The sequence below is a fragment of the Phalacrocorax carbo genome, chromosome 8 (genome assembly GCF_963921805.1).
Source record: "Phalacrocorax carbo chromosome 8, bPhaCar2.1, whole genome shotgun sequence".
NCBI classification, from domain to species: Eukaryota; Metazoa; Chordata; class Aves; order Suliformes; family Phalacrocoracidae; genus Phalacrocorax; species Phalacrocorax carbo.
In genome coordinates this window covers 24,062,255-24,078,559 of record NC_087520.1, presented here as the reverse complement: position 1 = coordinate 24,078,559, position 16,305 = coordinate 24,062,255, and the positions used below count along the sequence as shown (strand labels likewise).

Here is a 16,305-nt window from a genome sequence, read left to right as displayed (position 1 = left end):
TAGCCTGTGCCTTGCAACCTGGCAGATACTAGGAAATAGAGCTTCACTGCTTTCTTTTTTAGATAACATTACTATTTGTTAAAGCTAGTTGACTGCAGTTGTATGGGGTGGAGAGGTCAGGATTTCCTGCTCAGGTTTAAGGGATTGTGTACTGGCTGTGCTTTTGCTGCACAGACTAAACACCAGATCCAGGGGCCCACTGAGCCAACTGTGCCAGTGGCCTGCAGCTCAAGGGGAATTCTTTATCTCTGACCTGTTTCTTGGCAGTGTTTTTTCAGTTGCCTGTGTGTAAACGAGTAGTTTCTTGCCGGATCCTACAATTCCCTGGCATTTGTTTGGCAGCTCAGCAGTTGTGCTGAAATTAAGCCTTTTGAAGTTGTTTGGTTTTTTTTCTGGTTCTGGTGTTGCAACTCCAGTTTATTCTTCCTCCTGTGTTGGGTTAGGATATAGAGAATTACCAGCAACCAGTTTTTATCTAGTCAGATGCCACGGATTTTTTCCTGCCAGTTAATTCTAGCAAACCATATGCAGAGCTTATTGACTTGTCCTAATGACTCAAAGCTCAAAGGTCTCTCTGGTTCTGTACTAATGCTGCTGTACATGGCTGGCTCCCTTTAAGCTTCAAGAACTGTTAGGCTGGTGTAAAGAGGGGTGGAAGGTGGACAGACTCTGCCAAGATCCTGATAACACAAGTTGGGCTGGTAGGATGGAGGCTGCAGCACTTGATATCCTCTTAGCAGGTAAGGAATGTGCGGCTGGTACTGTTGAAGTATACTCTGCTGGTGTCAGCTCCCCAAGGATTACCAGTGTCCTTACCAGCAAAGGCTCTGGGTATAATGTGCTTTGTGTTTAAGTGAAGACTAACCTTTCGATCCACTGTGTGCCTAATTTGAAATCCAGTCTGCTGTAGGAAGAGAAGAGCCAACATGGCAGACTGGATTCTAATACAGCATTACACTGCTGAAAAGGGGGAGAAAAGTATCCTAGATAATGTTGAACCACCCAGTGGTGAAGTTAGGGTCAAGCGGACCTTTATTTACACAAGTATCATAGAATCACAGAGGTTGGAAAAGACCACTAGGATCATCAAGTCCAACTGTCAACCCAACACCACCATGCCTCCTAAACCATGTCCCCAAGCACCAAGTCTGCATGTTTTTGAACACCCCCAGGGATGGTGACTCCACCACCTCTCCGGGCAGCCTGTGCCAATGCCTGTCCACTCATTCAGTAAAGACATTTTTCCTACTCTCCACTCTAAACATCCCCTGATGCAGCTTGAAGCCATTTCATCTCATCCCATCACTAGGGACTTGGGACTTACAACCTCCTTTCAGGTAGCTGTAGAGAGCGATAAGGTCTCCCCTCAGCCTCCTCTTCCCCAGACTAAACAACCTCAGCTCCCTCAGCCGCTCCTCATCAGACTTGTTCTCCAACGTACATGGGGTTTGCTTGTTTGTAACACTTCTAACTGCAGCAGTGGCAAAGATTCCCCCCTGCCCATTTTAGATGGGGCTTTGCACCCTGTTGAAGTAGACAGCATTGCGTGGGTAAGAAACAAAGTCTTTACTAAATATAGGTTGTCCTCTAAACCCTCAGTGTTCTGTTATGCAAAAACTGCTGAGGCAAAAAATTTTATTATGCTAAACGTGATACAGGGCAATGCCTGAGTTCAGGGAAGAGCTGTATCAACTGGAGGGTGTATATCAAATGCTGAGCCTACAGCAGCTGCAGAACTGTGGTGGTGCTTCTTTATAGAGTAGACTCAAGCCCATACAGAAATGCCTTTTACAGAGGTAAAAGGAAATACCTTGTATACTGGGCCTACATGGAAACCAGATGCATGGGCTTGTACTCTTTAAAATTCTCAGTATTAACAAAATACAGGTGAAAAGTTTTGTTTGGCAGCTTCTCCACATGCCAGGTATTTACTCTGAACCTCTGTGAGGTAAAAGTTACCAGCTGGATTTTGGTCCTCTTCCTGTGGACAAGGAGTAGTTATTGCCTTAAATTTCTAGTGCTAAATGAGGGAACCCACTTGTTATTCTGACAGAGTACAGAATACTCTGTATTCTCTGTCTTCATGTAGCAGCAACTAGGAGATCAGGGTGCACTTAAGTCCTCTAGAAGAAGGTGGAAGGTGTGCACCAGACCTCTAGTTTTAAATAAGGCCACCCAAAACCACTCCTGTGCTGTGGAAGATTTTTTTGTTTATGTAGAGGTAGCTAAAAAGCCACATGCCGTTTGAGGGACAAGTGGACCCATATTTAATCTTGCCATCTGTTCTTGCTGCTGTAGAAGAGGTGGCCAAAGGCTGACCTCTCCTGAGCGCAGTTTTAGGCAGCTCATTTCCAGAGGCAACAAGGTTTCTAGCATACCAGCTCTAGGAGCTGATGCAAGATCCGTTTTTGTCCATAGCGCACTTGCAAAGCTTGCTGTTCCCTTCGACTCAGTTTCTCATAAGCCTCTTTGTTATTTAGCAAGTCCTGCTCTGCTTTCAAGTCTGACCTGTAGGACTCCAGGGTCAGCAGCACACTGTCATAAAGGAGCATCTTGCAAGGGGGTTTAAGTCTGGAGAGAGCCTCGTAAGAAAGGCTAGAGTTTTCCTCTTCCTCACTGTCATCTTCCCAGCCACCTTGTTCCTTATACTCCTTGAATTCTTCCTCTGACATGCACAGCACCTGTAATGGCACAGGCAAAGAGGAGTCAGTGGCTCTGAGAATAAATCAGGCTTTCTTCTCTACTGAAGTGTGGTCTCAGACCCATGTGGAGCAGGTGAATTATTCCTCAGCTGCACAAAAGGTGAGAGAGCAAAACTGGCTTAGATACCTAATCACAAGTAACTTGGGGGTTAGAAGAACATTCAAACAGCAAACCTGGGTGCTGGGAACAGGCTTAAAGGACACCTCAGCTGCCACCTGCAAAGCACTCTAGAACAACCGAGCCATTCAAGGCTAGTTCATAAGTACACAGGGGTGGTTAGTTCAGGAGACTAAGATGACAGTAATAGCACCTGAAGCCTGCGGAGATGGGCAACCACATCCACTACCACTTTCCATGCAGGAGTGTTAGTACCAAAATGCCTTTACAGGCTTTCACCCCCTTCACTGAACCATTTTGCACACTGGTTTTCAGAGCTGCAGTACACTTGGTCTCTGCTCTTCCTCCTGTAGCTCTTCAACTGCTTGGGAGTGCTTACCTTCAGGGTCATGGACAGCTCTTCCTCTGTCAGCACCTCATCCCAGCCAAGCACAAAGGCGCCTTCCTCCCCTACCATCTCCAGCTGGCACAAGAAGTCCCACTGCTCTGAGACCAGCTGCTGCTGCGCTTCGCTTTTGGCACCTGGTTGAAGACAGCAGAGCTGCAAACCCAACTCAGGTTGCGGTGGAGGAGGTGGTGGTGAATGGAGAAGGGGAAACAGGAGGCAGAAAACAAAGGTGTAGCCCCAGCACCCAAAATACTGAGGAACAGGCTTATCTATGTCACCCATGATCCCTGTTTCATTACATTCCTATTTAAGAGAGATCCCTGCCCCATTCTTTCCCAAAGCGGCAGTAGGCACCACTCACGCTGCAGTGCTGCCTTGTGGACTGTCACCATCTGGATGTCGGCTGTGTCATTGGTGTTGCCAGGGTATGGCTCTGCAAAGCCATACATATGTAGGAGCTGCCAGTTGGCCATCTGCCCGTATGTGTTGAAAATCTCTTGTCCTTTGCTGACGGGCTGCGTTGTAACCATTCGTAAACATTGCTGCAAGCAGGGAGAGAGAGGAGGCTCTCAGAGCTGTCGTGATCCTGCTGCTCAGAAACAAGGTGTTTCAAAGAGGCTCAAAAGTCGCCAAGATCTTCCTAGCTAAAGCCAGGCATGCAGCAGGGGAGTGTGTTGAGCAAAACAGCTTCATATTAATGAGATCCAGGCCAGACTGGCTCGCTGCCCTGGGCTCAGAGAGCCAGCCTTGCTGCAAGGCCCCTGGGAGCGGTAGCGCAGGCAAGATGAGCCAGACTGACAAGGCCTGGCAGAGCAACTTTGCACTCACAGGAGCGTATTCCAGGTTGGCGTTGTGTTTGGCCACGTGATTCAAAATATCTGCTACAGGCACCATCATTGGAGGATTGGGCCCCTTCTCATCTTCATCTTCTTCCTCTAAAGGTTCCTGAAAGCTAAGGCAAGGGAGATGAAGACAAGCCACTCTTACACCTTGCAGGGCAAGCTTCACCTTATACTTAAAATGCTGCAGTTGTGCAAGAACATAAGTAACAGCCTGTGTTTCCTGTGATCCTACTCTCTCCCCTTGCTCGTTGGAGCAAAGCCCTTACTTCTCACCTGTAGGCCATGACAAATGCTACCAACTCCTTGTACAACTCCAGCGTGTGCAGCTTGGGGTCAAAGATTTTGGGGTGGGACTCCATGAAAGGTAGGATGATGGAGCTGTACTCCAGGTGGATGTTAGCCAGGTCCTTGTCCACTGCGTCCGGGATGCCTGTGCCCTGCAGCAGGCTCGCTCGCTCTTCTTCAGGCCTGGTGACAAGAAAACCAGTGGGTTTATCTCCACCTGCCCCAGGGAGAAGGGTCTATAAACTTTCTCCTTCAAAATCTCAGCTTCCTTGTGCTCTCCAGATTCCTGTTTTCTGGTTGTGCCTGGAGCCACCTCCAGCCCGGGGGTGGGGGGGGGGGGGGCGGCCGTTCCCTCAGGCTACTGCCATTGACAGCACAGGGCTAGAACTGAGGGCTGAACCCATGTGCTAGGCCCACACCCAACCCCAAGCAAGACTCCTGGGCAGCAGCCCCTGCATTCAGCTGGCACACTGGGCCACCCCACGACACTGCTTAGTTTCACCTTACCAGAACATGGGGTGATCAAGGCTCCTGAAGTCCTGCCAGAGGGAGAAATAAGGCTGCCAGTGGGAGTTGCTGGCTGTGTACTCATGTAGCAAGGCCAGCAGGAGAGGCACCCAACCGGACTCGCTCTGCAGGGACTCCTGGGCTAAGGGACCAGAGACAATGGATAAAAGGTAAGTTGATGTGAGGTTTTTGGTCCTTTCCTCTAAAAACAAGTCTTCCAAGAACCAAAGCTTGACCCTCCAAAGCTCCTGGCCTGGCTTCAGCCTGGGCTGGGGAGGTCAGCTTGTACTCCATAAGTACTCCATAACTCTGGACTTGGGTTTCTCTTGAGCTGCAGCAGAAGCAGAAGCTGATGCCCTGGAGCTATGGCTGAGCCAGAACCCCCCCGCCCTGCCTCCCCAACCTCATGCTGAGCCTCTGGGTGCCTTCAGCAAGAAAGGAACTGTTCTTTTTCCTAGCAATGCCTGTCCTGGGCCTCAAGGAAAGCACGCCCATATGGGTAGTTATCACTTAAGAGAATAGAGATGTTGCAGTAATGGGCTTTTCTCAGGGCCCAGCATGGCTCCAGGCTCCCTCTCCTACCTGGTGTCAAACAGCCCTGTGCCTCCCTGTTCCAGCATCCTGAGCAAAGCAGCAACCTTCCCTAGGCTTTATCCCATCACACATCTTACTCCTTTAAAAAGAAAAAATAGGGACAATGGAGGTGTGTTTGCTGAGGCAGGCACAGCAGCCCTCCTACCTCACCCGAAAGGGGGACAGGGCAGCCTTTGCTTGCACTCACCGTCCCGCAGGAGCGCCTGGATAGAGCTGGTGTGCTGGGAGAGCAACGCCGCGCGAGGGACGGTGAACAGGACCTCTCCCACCGCCAGCTCCTCGGTTGCCAACATACCGTATCCAGCCACCGCCCCCTCCCTGCTCAGGCGGACCTTGGGCGAGAGGCGAGCAGCGACCCGTCAGGAGAGCGCGGGATGGCCCCGGCCCGCCCCCGCCTCACCTTGGGGCTGAGCTGAGCTCCCCCCCCGGCCCGCCCCTGCCTCACCTTGGGGCTGAGCTCCACCCCGGCCCGCCTGCACCACTCCAGGAAGCCGGAGAGGGGGTCGGTGCTGCCCTTTTCTCGGGCGCTACTCCCGGCAGCCACCTGCGGAAGAAAGCGGGGGGGGGGGTGAAGCGCGGCGGCACTCGAGGGAGCAGGAAAGAGGGGAGCGGGAGGGAGCGACGGGGGCTCTCCCGGATCCCCCTTAGCACCCACCGCCCACGCAACAGTACCGCGACCCCACCACACGCGGGGGCGGGAAGGAGCGCCACCGGCGTGACCCCCGCCGGAGCCGGCCCGTGTCCCCGTCCCGTCCCCCGGTACCTTGGGCCTCTTGGGCGCCGAGGCCATGGCGCTGCCAACACGTGGTCCTTGGCCACGTGGCGCACGGCGGGCACTTCCGGGTAAGGGCGAGCTCCGCCCCCTGGCAGGCCGGTTGATGGCGGCCAAAAGGGGCGGGGGCCGGAACGCGCCGGGCGGCCCGGCCTCTCTGGGGGGCCGGGGGTTCCCGGAGGGCGTCGCGGTGGGGTTGGGGGACTTCAGAGGATTTCTCTGAGGGGCCTGGAGGTTTTTGAGGGCTCTGTTGCACCTCAGGGGTCTCTGGTGCCTCTGTGACTGCCGTGGGGCCGTGTCTCGGTGCTGTGCTCCACGGTTGGGCGCTGGTGGGCTCACACTGCCAGATGTGGGTGAAAAGTAGCGGGCTCTAATTAATCGGGATAATTAGCTCATGGCCTTCCTCAGCCAATGTCCCCCCACCCACACCGCTAACCCCACCTGCTGAGCTCCCTCCCAAGGCTTTCCCTCTTTTTCCCCGACTAATTAATCCTGCCCCATCAAGAGGGAGCACAGGTGCCCTCTGGTTGCTCTTAATGAAGCCAATAAGCACACACACGGGGTTTGATGAGGCCCCATGAGGCTCTTCCCCCACCCCATGAGAATTTGGGGTTGACTTTAACCTTCTGTGGCCTCATCCCAGCCAGGCTGGGCTGGTTGGGTGGGTTCCCCATGGAGCAGAGAAGGGGAGAAAGAGAAAAGGAAGGGTGGCCTTTGGGAGCCCCTCCTAGGGCACGGCCTCTCTGCAAACCACCCTCCTGGCAGCCGAGACCTCCCTCGCACCTTCAGCCCGGCCTTTCGGAGCACGCGGCTGTTGGCAAAAGCCTTGCTGTGACTCGGATTCGAACCGAGGTTGCTGCGGCCACAACGCAGAGTACTGACCACTATACGATCACAGCCACTGAGCCCCGCACTGCCGCTCCTCTCCTCCGGCCGGAGCCCCCGGCCTCCCTCACTGAGCGCTGGGGGGCAGCGGGGGTTTTACAGCCGCCCCCACAGCACCCTGCTCGCCCTCCCCGCGGGCGCATCCCTTCAGCACTGGCATTTTCCCGGGGTGTGTCCCCACATCAGGATCAGTCCCCCGGCGGGAAGCGGGTCCATCCCGTGCCCAGAAGCCGGGTGCTGAGCCCGGCATGCACAGGCAGCCTCGCTGGGGCGCTGCAGGGCTGGAAGAGGTCAAAGTGAGCCCTCACGTTGTCCCTCCAGTGATGCCATGAAGTGGGGTCCTCGCTGCCTGTCTTGAGCATCCCCCAAAACCCCCAACAGGAGCCTGGATAGCTCAGTTGGGAGAGCATCAGACTTTTAATCTGAGGGTCCAGGGTTCAAGCCCCTGTTCAGGCAAAGGCTTTATCCTTTAGGAGACGAGAAGGGGAGCTCAGGGGAAGGAGAAGCACCTACTCCAGGGGGCTGCAGGCTCATCAGGGGCCCCTTCCCCTGCTTCTTTTCTCACCATCAGCTCCCCAGGGATTTTTCCAGCACTGGTTCATCCCATCTGACACCTGCAGGACACCACTCTCCTTCCAGTCACCAGGGATCCCAGGTCAGATGACAGGGATAGGTAAGGGTGTTATCTGGGGGTACACAGGGCAGGAGATGCAACAGGAGGGAGAGCTAGGATGGGTGGAAGAAAAAGGGAAGGAAGCCAGGGCTGGAGAAGAGAATTGGGTGGGAATTGTGGCCTCAGGGTGGCAGGCAGCCCCCACCTAGGCTTAGGGGCTGGGGAGCTTTTGGGGGTACCCCTGCCTGCCCTTTGGCACCCCTTAGGCCCCCCCTGCACCTTTGCGTGTTCCTCCTCCCTGGCCTTATTTCCTCTGTGTCCCCCAGGAGTCCCATTTCAGGCCCCATCCAGGTGCAGGCTGAAGCCCTGCTTTGCCTTGAGACACAGCCGCAGACACGCCATGCTCCCCAAAAACCTCACTTCCTAAAGAAGGGGCTGCGGCAGCAGCTTCACTCCCCACCCCCTCCATCCGCAGGGAAAGGGATGAGGCAGTGGCCGGCCACACCGGCCAGGCAGTGCTAATAACATCCCTAGGCAGGGAAAGCCCGTGCCCACTGCACAGCCCCCAGACCAGCTCCCCTGCTGCCCCCGCAGTGCAGAGGGACCCCACCCCCACCCCTGGTGCCCCAGCCTTTGCAGGGCTCGAGGACGGCGGGGTTTTTTGGGAACAAGACGTAGCAAGCGCATCCACCCACAAGCTAATTTTTATTGGCCCAATGAACTTTGCTTCCCAGCGGCTCCCATCCCTTCCATACGTGCACTCAGCCCAGCTCGGGCCAAGCTCTGGCCCACGCCTCAGTCGTCATTCTTGCCAGCAAGAAAACAAAGCGATAATAAATAGGAAGCTTATTTACGGGGGAGGCTGAGGGGACGGCCTCGGGTCACGCGCAGCTCCGGGCAGGGCTGCGCCTGGCCCTGGCTGGGGGACAGCGGGGGGGCTGCAGGCAGACAAGTGATCGCCCCATGGCCACTGTGGGCAGGAGAACCTGGTGCTGGGGCTGGGGGCAGCTGCCATCCCCAGGAGGGCTTGGGGAGATATAGTAATCTCTATTTAATTACATTAAAATAGACTATTTAAAAAAATTATTTCTAGTCGTTAAAAAAATGTGCCGTGGTTCAGCCAACCCTGAGGGGGCCATGGAGCTGCCCCAGGGCTCTGGGGACACAAAGGCTGGTGCAGGGACAGACCCCAGCCTGCCTCACCCTCCCCCAGGCACTCCTGTCCCAGGGGTCTGGCCCAGCCTGGCCCTGCAGCAGGTGCCCAGGGTGGGTGCTAGCGGGGTGGCCACCACGGGTAACAAAGCAGGAGCACTGAGCCCCCCCTGCCAGCCCCAGGGTCGCTGCTCTGTGGGGCACAAAGGCTGGGGAACAGGCACCCTCCCAGAGGCCAGAACCCTCGCACTGGGGGCTTAAATGACATGGCAGCAGTTGAACTGCCCCAGCGAGAGGAGGCTCTCCTTGGAGCCTGGCCGGATTTTGAAGGCCAGGGCTTTCTCACAGAGCGGGAACTGCAGGAGCCTGTCCCGCAGGCTGCCCCCTTTGCTCTTGCCTGGGTCCAGCTTGATCACACTCTCTGTGCCCCCGTCGGTGCCCCCCAGGGCCGGGCTGGCAGGTGACCTGGGTGCCAGGAACTTGTCTGTGGGGCCTGGGAGGGCAGCAGGGGTCGTCTCTGCCCCCAGCACCTGGGGGACCCTGGCAGGGCTGCTATGGGGTGATGGGGTGGCTCCCCTTTTACCAGGGAGCTCTGCTGAGGAGCCCCTGAGCTCCACATCCTCCTCCCTCCTGGGGGACTCTGCTCCACCCCCACGTATTGCCAGGGGACCCCGGCCCTCACACACTCCCTTCCCAGCCCAGGCCACACCTGGGCACCCGCCCCAGCCCCCCAGCTCAGCCCCCGGCCCCCACACCTCCCTGCGGCCAGGCGGGCGGCGGGAGCGTAGGAAGGCTCGCATCTGCTCCTGGTTCAGCGAGCTGCTCTTCCTCTCCATGGCACTGGGCCTTCCCTCCTCTTCCTCCTCCTCCTCCTCCTCCTCCTCGCAGATCTGCTGCAGGGCCGGAGTGCTCTTGGTGATGGGGGTGTCAACAGCAGGGACCTTCAACAGGGTCCCAGGGGGCTGCCGGCTGCCCATGTCCCCTCCAGTGGGCAGGGGGAGCCGCCGGGAGCCCAGGGCGAGGCTGCTTGGCACCTCCGTGAAGGGCAAGAGGCTACCAGTGCTGCCTGTGGGGCTGAATGTGTCCGACAAGTTGGTACTGAGAAAGGGGAGGGATGGAGGTGTCAGTAACACAAGGGCTGTGGTGAGGAAGGGGACAGGGGAGTAGCCAGGACCCTGCGCTGGGGATCCAGGAGCGGACATGGGACAGGAGGCCCACCTGCTATGCACCTCCTTGGCCAGGTTGTAGACAAGGCTGAGGCGGTGGCCCTGCTTCTCCCGCAGCATCCTCTCCGCCAGCAGAAAATACGTGGCTGTGATGTGGTTGTAACGGTCGGCCTCCAGCGCCCTGCATGGGACTCATGTCAGCGCATGAGGGATGTGCTCAGGGGGACCCCTGGAGCCCTTCACAGGGGCTCCCATCTCGGCATCCCACCTTTGGCACCCCGCCCCATCACTCACTCCTGGATGGTATCCCGATCGGCGATGTTCCCGCACGTCATGGCCTGGAGGATGATTTCATGCTCCTCCTCAGACACGCGCTTGTGAGAGGTGAGGGGCAGCAGGCAGCGGCTGGCGGGGGAAGGGTCCACACCCTGCAGCCACGCATGGCCCTCGATCTGCTCCAGGGAGGCTCGCTGCTTTGGGTCCCGCTGCAGCATCCTGGAGATGAGACTGCAGGGGGAAAGGGGGTGATGCTGCAATCCTGCAGCAGCATGTGAGCCCTGGACATGGCAGCTTTAACCCCTCCCCCAGCTCCCAGGCATCCCCCAGGGACTGAGTGCCCACCCCCAGGGGCAGCAGGTCAGGGTCTGGGGGGATCTGGAGTGGGGAGAGGCGCTTACTCAGTGCACTGTGCCGAGATGTGTGATGGGACGGTGTAGCGGCAGTCCATGATCATGGTGAGGGTCTCGCTGTCATTGGCCTCCTGGAAGGGTGGGTGGCCACACACCAGCATGTAGAGGATCACCCCTAGGCTCCAGATGTCTGCAAGAAGCAGCAGCAGTTCAGGTTGTACCCGCTGTGGCCCAGGAGAGCATCCCCACCCCAAGGACCCCCAGTGGGCCACCCCACCAGCCCCCAGTGTTGATCCAGCAAAGACCAGTGCTCACTGGGGTGCTCCTTGGAGGTAACAGCTCCCAGGTCCTGCCCAGTGGACAGGGGGACCACAGCACCACCAAGGTGGGGAAGGACCTCCCCCATCCCCACATCCACACAGATTTCAAGGGGCTTCACCAAAGCAATTGAGGGCTTATCCCCTTTGCCAGGTCAGGTCCTGAGCTCTGTCCTCCCCAGTGACCCACCCACAACACCATCTCACGTCATTATTCAGTTTCCCAGTTCCCAAACAGACCCCACCACATCCATCCGGGCACTGGTGGCTGTGCCGGAGGAGACACCACAGCAATGGGACAGGGACACAGCACTGATCTGGGCTCTCCAGCTGCCTACAGGCACCAGCTGGAGTGTGATCGCTGCCCTGTGGTGGGGACAGGGACGGAGGCAGTGGCATCTCCACCTGCCACTCCTGAGAAGCACACAAACACTCTGCAAAAGTGCTTTCTTAGGATGCTGAGCACGCCCCGGGGCTCTCTGTTAATACCTTCAGCTTCTTAAGTCAAATGCAGGCATTTAAAATATTTCTCACCTGTGATACTTTTCTACATTTCCCTTTACAGAGCCACCAGCTTATTTTTCTACTGTCTACAAGTCATCCCTGTTTTTAACTCCGGAGACGCCTTTTCCCTGAGCTGACTCTGGACTTTTTCCTTTAAGAACTCCTGTTTTGTTTTGCTAAATCCTCCTTGCCCCAAATTCCAGCAGAGCTGGCTCAGGTCCCGCTTCCCTCCCACATCCCCTCTCTCCCAGCAGAGCCTCTCAGTGTCCCCAGGCCAGCTCCCCACACCCTGGGACGATCTTCCCGGACCCCTTCCAGGGGAGGAAGGGCACTGGAAGCCACAGAGAGGAAGTGATTTTCAGGGCAGGGATAGAGCAAAGGAAACTTTCAGAGCTCCTCCACCCAAACACCAGCATCCTGAGCTGGTTTCCTTCCGGCATCACACTGCCTCCCCCCACCCCAAAATAACCACTAGCACTGGTTTGCCAGGGGCTGCGCCCTCTCACTGCTCTTCCCAAGCCCTGGCGGGTGCCATGCCAGGCTTGCGGCCTGCTTGGGTGTTTTCCCTTCGCTGGCATGAACCATCACTTTGCAGGACCTCAGTGGTGGCAGGGATGGTCTCTGCAGGGAGGACCACCCTGCACCAGAGCAGGGCTGAGCAGCTGAGCACCCAAGGGATGGGATTCCTCCATGCAGGGACAGCAGTGCCACCGGGCCACAGGTGCTCCCAGGGTAAGGAGCCAAAAGCGAGGTGGTACCCAGCTGGCAGGACCTCGCTCGAGGCAAGGGACAGAGGGAGGCATGTCTCCAGGGTGAGTGCCAGTTGTGGCTGCGCCCTGCCACCCTTACCAACAGCCGGGGCATCATACTCATCCCCGAGCAGGATCTCGGGCGCTGAGTAGGCCAGCGAGCCGCAGCTGGTGGTGAGCATCTTGCCAGGTTGGAAGCGGTTGCTGAAGCCAAAGTCAGTGAGCTTGACCACCCCCTGCTCCTGGAAGAAGACCACGTTCTCGGGCTTGAGGTCACGGTGCACCACATGCAGCTTGTGGCAGTAGGAGATGGCATGGACGATCTGGGCAAAGTAGTGCTTGGCCCGCGCCTCGGCCAGCCCGCCCTCGTGCCGCATGATGTGGTCGAACATGTCCCCGCCGTCGCCCAGCTCCAGGATGAGGTAGAGCTTGGCGTGGGTGTCAATGACCTCGTAGAGGCGCACCACATTGGGGTGCTGGACCAACTTCATGCAGCGCACCTCTTGCAGGAGCTGCCCCGCCGCCTCCCCTGCCAGCTTGCTCTTGTCAATCACCTTGACGGCCACCCGCTGCCCGGTGAAGACATGCCGTGCCAGCTTCACCACTGCAAAGTGGCCCTTGCCCAGCGTGCGCTCCAGGTCATACAGCCCCGCGATCTTCCCCTCGCTGCAGCCCTGCGCCCCAGCCATGATAGTGGTGTCAGGCGGGGATGGGCATCGGGTGCTGTTGGAGGGGGAGGGAGCTGCTGAGCAATGTGGAGGGTTGGGACACCACCAAACATCAGGTCCCCAGCACCCTGGACACACCCAAAACCCAACCTCCAGGTCCCCAACACCCCAGCACCCTGGACACCCCCACCTCCACTCCCCAGCACCCTGGGCACTCCTATATCACCAACCTCTAGCACCCTGGGCACCCCCGTATCTCCAACCTCCAGGTCTCCAGCACCCTGGGCACCCCCATACTCTCACCTCCACTCCCCAGCATCTTGGGCACCCCAATACCCCATCTCCAGTCCCCCATCACCCTGGGCTCCCCATATGCCACCTCCAGGTCCCCATGACCCCAGCACCTTGGGCACCCCCATACTCCCACCCCCAGACCCCAGCACCCCGGGCACCCCCATATTGCCAACATTCAGACCCCCAGCATCCTGGGCACCCCAATACCCTCACCTCCACTTCTCAGCACCTGTGGCACCCCAAAACGCCGCCTCCCCTCCCCAACTCCCTGGACACACCCATATCACCAACCTCCAGGCCCCCAGCACCCTGGGCACCCCCATATCCCACCTCCAGGTCCCCATGACCCCAGCACCCTGGGCACCCTCATATCCCACCTCCAGGTCCCCATGACCCCAGCACCCTGGGCACCCTAATACCCTCCCCTCTACTCCCCAGCAACCTGTGCATCCCCATATTGCCAACCTCCAGACCCCCAGCACTCCGGGCACCCCCATACTCCCCCCCCAGACCCCAGCACCCCGGACACCCCCCACCCCACCTCCCCTCCTCATCACACCGGCTCCCCGGACGCCTCCATACCCACCCGCGGCCCCCCGGTGCCGGCGGAGCTGGGGCCGCCGGGGCTGCGGCTGCCCGGGCGCGCCCGCCCCACTGACGTCAGGGCGGCTCCGGGCTCGCGCCTTAAAGGGCCCAGCCCGGCACCCGCCAGGGCTGAGGCCGGGGCGATGCTCATCGCACCTCCCCAAGCGGAGGCCCCGGGGCCTGCGCTGCCCCCAGCGGGTGGCAGCCCCCGAGCGGGGCCCTCAGCCCACCTCGTTAGGGCCTGTTTGGGGCAGCAGGGACCGGGGCGCTGTTAGCGGTAATCAGGGCAGCCACCCCAGGGGCTGGTAATGAGCTAAATGAGCCAGCCCGGGCTTGGCATCCCCCTTGCCTCCTGAGGGTCCCACCGTGGGCTGGCCTCCCACCCTGTGCATCCCTTGGGGCCCTGGCTGCTGCCCTCCTGCCCACCCCTGCCATCTCTGCTGTGCCATAGACCCGCTGCCACCTCGGGATCTGGGAGCATGGAGCCAGGGCTGGGGGCGCAGCCCTCGCCCCCTGTTCCCCCTGCCACAAGCCCTCTTTTCCTGGAAGCAGCCCAGCAAGCAGCCAGCCGCCTCATTTAGCTTGTTACTGGCCGTAGGGATGCGGACAAAGCAGACGTTGCTCCTGCAGATTAAAAAGCTCTTAGCGCGGCCACCCTCATTCCTGCTAATGCCTTCCCAGAAGTCCTCCGCCCACGGCCCCGCAGGCTGCAAACAGGCCCTAATGAGCCGGGCTGAGGGCTGCACTCGGAAGCTGGCGTCAGCTGGGGGCAGTGGGGACTGGGGACCTGATCCCCCCAGGGCTGGGGATGGAGGAGCTGGGAGGATCAAGCTGCCAGCAGTTCCTGCTGCAGAAAAGGGGCTGGATGGGGCACTCTACACCCACCTGGGCTTTGGGAATGGGAACGGGAAGAGGGGGGCTGCCAAACCCACCTCTAACCCAGGATGAGGGTTCAGCCAGGCATGCAGCGTGCAGGAGGTGGCTGGGTGCTGTGCAGGGGGGCCTGGCTGGGTGCTGTGCATTCGGGAACCCAGATAGATTCTGTGTGTTTCCAGCAGCTGCCTGCCACCAGAGGAGCAGGGGCACAGCAGATGAGCCCTTCACCGGTCCCATGCCTTGTCCCCTCTGAGCTAGCCCAGCCCTCGGGTGCAGCGGGAATCAGGTTGTGCTGGGACAGGGTGCGCGAGGGGCAGAGGGGGATCTGCAAAGAGCCCCAGGGCTGGTGCTGCCACCAGGAGCGGTGGCTCAAACCCCACTGGGGACATGGTGGGAGGCCTGGGGGGTCCTCCCTGGTTGTGCAGGGTTTGGGAGCAGCCTGGCAAGGGCAGAGTCCAGGCCATCAGCCTCCCTTGCTGGGTACATGGCAGCCCACCGAACCCCTCTCCTGCCTTATCCCCCCGTTTCCTTGCAGGGCTCAAGCCACCCGAGGGCACAGGCGTTTCCAAAAGGAGCCTGGCCAAGCTGCTAACCTGGGAGCGGGAAGTCTGTAGGGTGGTGGAGGGAGATGCTGGTGGGGAAGCAGAGGAGCTGGCAGCCTCTGGGACTTGGGGTGCCTGGGCAATCAGCCACCCTGTATATCCATCTGGAGATCTGAATGGCAAGGTGATTCCTTTCTGGCTTCTGGCACTGGGGTTTCTAGCAAACAGCTCTCAGATCTGCTGCTGTCAGTGCAGGAGGGGACTGTGGAGGCTCTGTGAGCAGCCCGTGTGTGTTGGGGTCGGGTCCTTCTCATGATGGGGTGCCAGGTGCTGCACCCATGCTGCAGGTCCATAACCTTTTGCACAATTGCCTGTTGTATACATGCCAACACTGCTTTGAAGCCCTCAGTCAAAAAAGCAAGAACAAGCGCACGACGCGCTGGGATGCTGCACCCAGAATGCTCGTCCCCTGCAGCCCTGGCTGGTGAGAGGCTGCCAAGGCGCCACCTCCACCAGTACCTGTCCCTGTGACTGAGGCTGCACCGGGCTGGCTGCAGCTGCCTTTGGGTTTTGGAGTGGCCCTTGGAGGTCTCTGCACCAAGAATCTCACGGAGCCACATATGATGGCTGTGAAAGCTGGTGTCAGGGCTGAGGAAAACCAAGCAGCCAGTTTTTTCCTTCCCACAGTGGAGCCGAGCCCAGGATGCACAAAGGAGCTCCTCTGAGAGCACCTGGCTCTGGGGAGCTGCCGGTTTTCCAAAGGATACATGAATGAGAAATGCAGCTAGCACACATGGGAACCTGAAGAATCTGCAGATAGTGAGTGGTCAGGTGTTGGAGGACTTCTGGAGGCTCTGGACTATGGCTGGGTGTCTGCCAGTAGCTATGGGTGGGCAAAATTCCCTTTGAATACCAGTAGAGAGCTCAGTGTGTCTTTAGTGAGGAGCCTGCAACCCTGGTATTTCTCTAGCCAGGAACCAGGAGGTGTCCTCTGGCTGCAGCCTCAGCGCTGCTTAGGCACAGCTGGAAAGGGAAGAGGCCTGGAAGGGCAGTGGGGATCGCTCCCAAGAAACTTGGGAGCTTGGGGCCAGTGGGGATCTGTTCCTCCCCGCAGCTG

General features: G+C 58.4%; 2 protein-coding genes and 2 non-coding genes across 5 annotated transcripts; 1 reads left to right on the top strand and 3 right to left on the bottom strand.

Annotated features, from left to right (window-relative positions):
* Positions 1 to 1,547: 1,547 nt before the first annotated feature.
* On the bottom strand, positions 1,548 to 6,273 carry SETD6 (SET domain containing 6, protein lysine methyltransferase). The gene is made up of 9 exons (XM_064459197.1): positions 6,200 to 6,273; positions 5,882 to 5,980; positions 5,624 to 5,768; positions 4,843 to 4,984; positions 4,324 to 4,518; positions 4,037 to 4,160; positions 3,570 to 3,750; positions 3,200 to 3,342; positions 1,548 to 2,681 (listed from the first exon to the last, which is right to left on the bottom strand). The coding sequence occupies exons 1-9, from the start codon at positions 6,224 to 6,226 to the stop codon at positions 2,370 to 2,372; spliced, it is 1,368 nt and encodes a 455-aa protein (XP_064315267.1). The 5' UTR covers positions 6,227 to 6,273; the 3' UTR covers positions 1,548 to 2,369.
* Positions 6,274 to 7,035: 762 nt separating this feature from the next.
* TRNAH-GUG (transfer RNA histidin (anticodon GUG)) lies at positions 7,036 to 7,107 on the bottom strand. Its single transcript has one exon. It is a non-coding gene; the product is annotated as a tRNA-His (tRNA).
* Positions 7,108 to 7,476: 369 nt separating this feature from the next.
* Positions 7,477 to 7,549, top strand: TRNAK-UUU (transfer RNA lysine (anticodon UUU)). Its single transcript has one exon. It is a non-coding gene; the product is annotated as a tRNA-Lys (tRNA).
* An 843-nt stretch (positions 7,550 to 8,392) lies between these two features.
* LOC135314755 (SNF-related serine/threonine-protein kinase-like) lies at positions 8,393 to 13,831 on the bottom strand. 2 transcript variants are annotated; one of them, XM_064459195.1, is made up of 6 exons: positions 13,772 to 13,831; positions 12,324 to 12,946; positions 10,702 to 10,843; positions 10,319 to 10,531; positions 10,077 to 10,205; positions 8,393 to 9,956 (listed from the first exon to the last, which is right to left on the bottom strand). In XM_064459195.1, exons 2-6 carry the CDS (start codon positions 12,910 to 12,912, stop codon positions 9,116 to 9,118), a joined length of 1,914 nt encoding a protein of 637 aa, XP_064315265.1. In that variant the 5' UTR covers positions 12,913 to 12,946; positions 13,772 to 13,831; the 3' UTR covers positions 8,393 to 9,115. The 2 variants fall into 2 exon arrangements, with proteins under 2 accessions (XP_064315265.1, XP_064315266.1); XM_064459196.1 differs by having other exon boundaries at positions 8,393 to 9,932.
* Positions 13,832 to 16,305: the final 2,474 nt, after the last annotated feature.

Bases quoted from the DNA above. Each gene is read 5' to 3' on its own strand.
- SETD6 (XM_064459197.1), bottom strand. From the start codon at position 6,226: ATGGCCTCGGCGCCCAAGAGGCCCAAG. The intron at 3,343-3,569 runs GTGAGTGGTGCC...GTCTTCAACCAG, and splicing joins CCACAAGGCAGCACTGCAGC to GTGCCAAAAGCGAAGCGCAG. The intron at 2,682-3,199 runs GTAAGCACTCCC...GTGCCATTACAG, and splicing joins AGCTGTCCATGACCCTGAAG to GTGCTGTGCATGTCAGAGGA.
- LOC135314755 (XM_064459195.1), bottom strand. From the start codon at position 12,912: ATGGCTGGGGCGCAGGGCTGCAGCGAGGGGAAGATCGCGGGGCTGTAT. The intron at 10,844-12,323 runs GTAAGGGTGGCA...TGCTTCTTGCAG, and splicing joins GTATGATGCCCCGGCTGTTG to ACATCTGGAGCCTAGGGGTG. The intron at 10,532-10,701 runs GTAAGCGCCTCT...TTCCCCCTGCAG, and splicing joins ATCTCGGCACAGTGCACTGA to TCTCATCTCCAGGATGCTGC.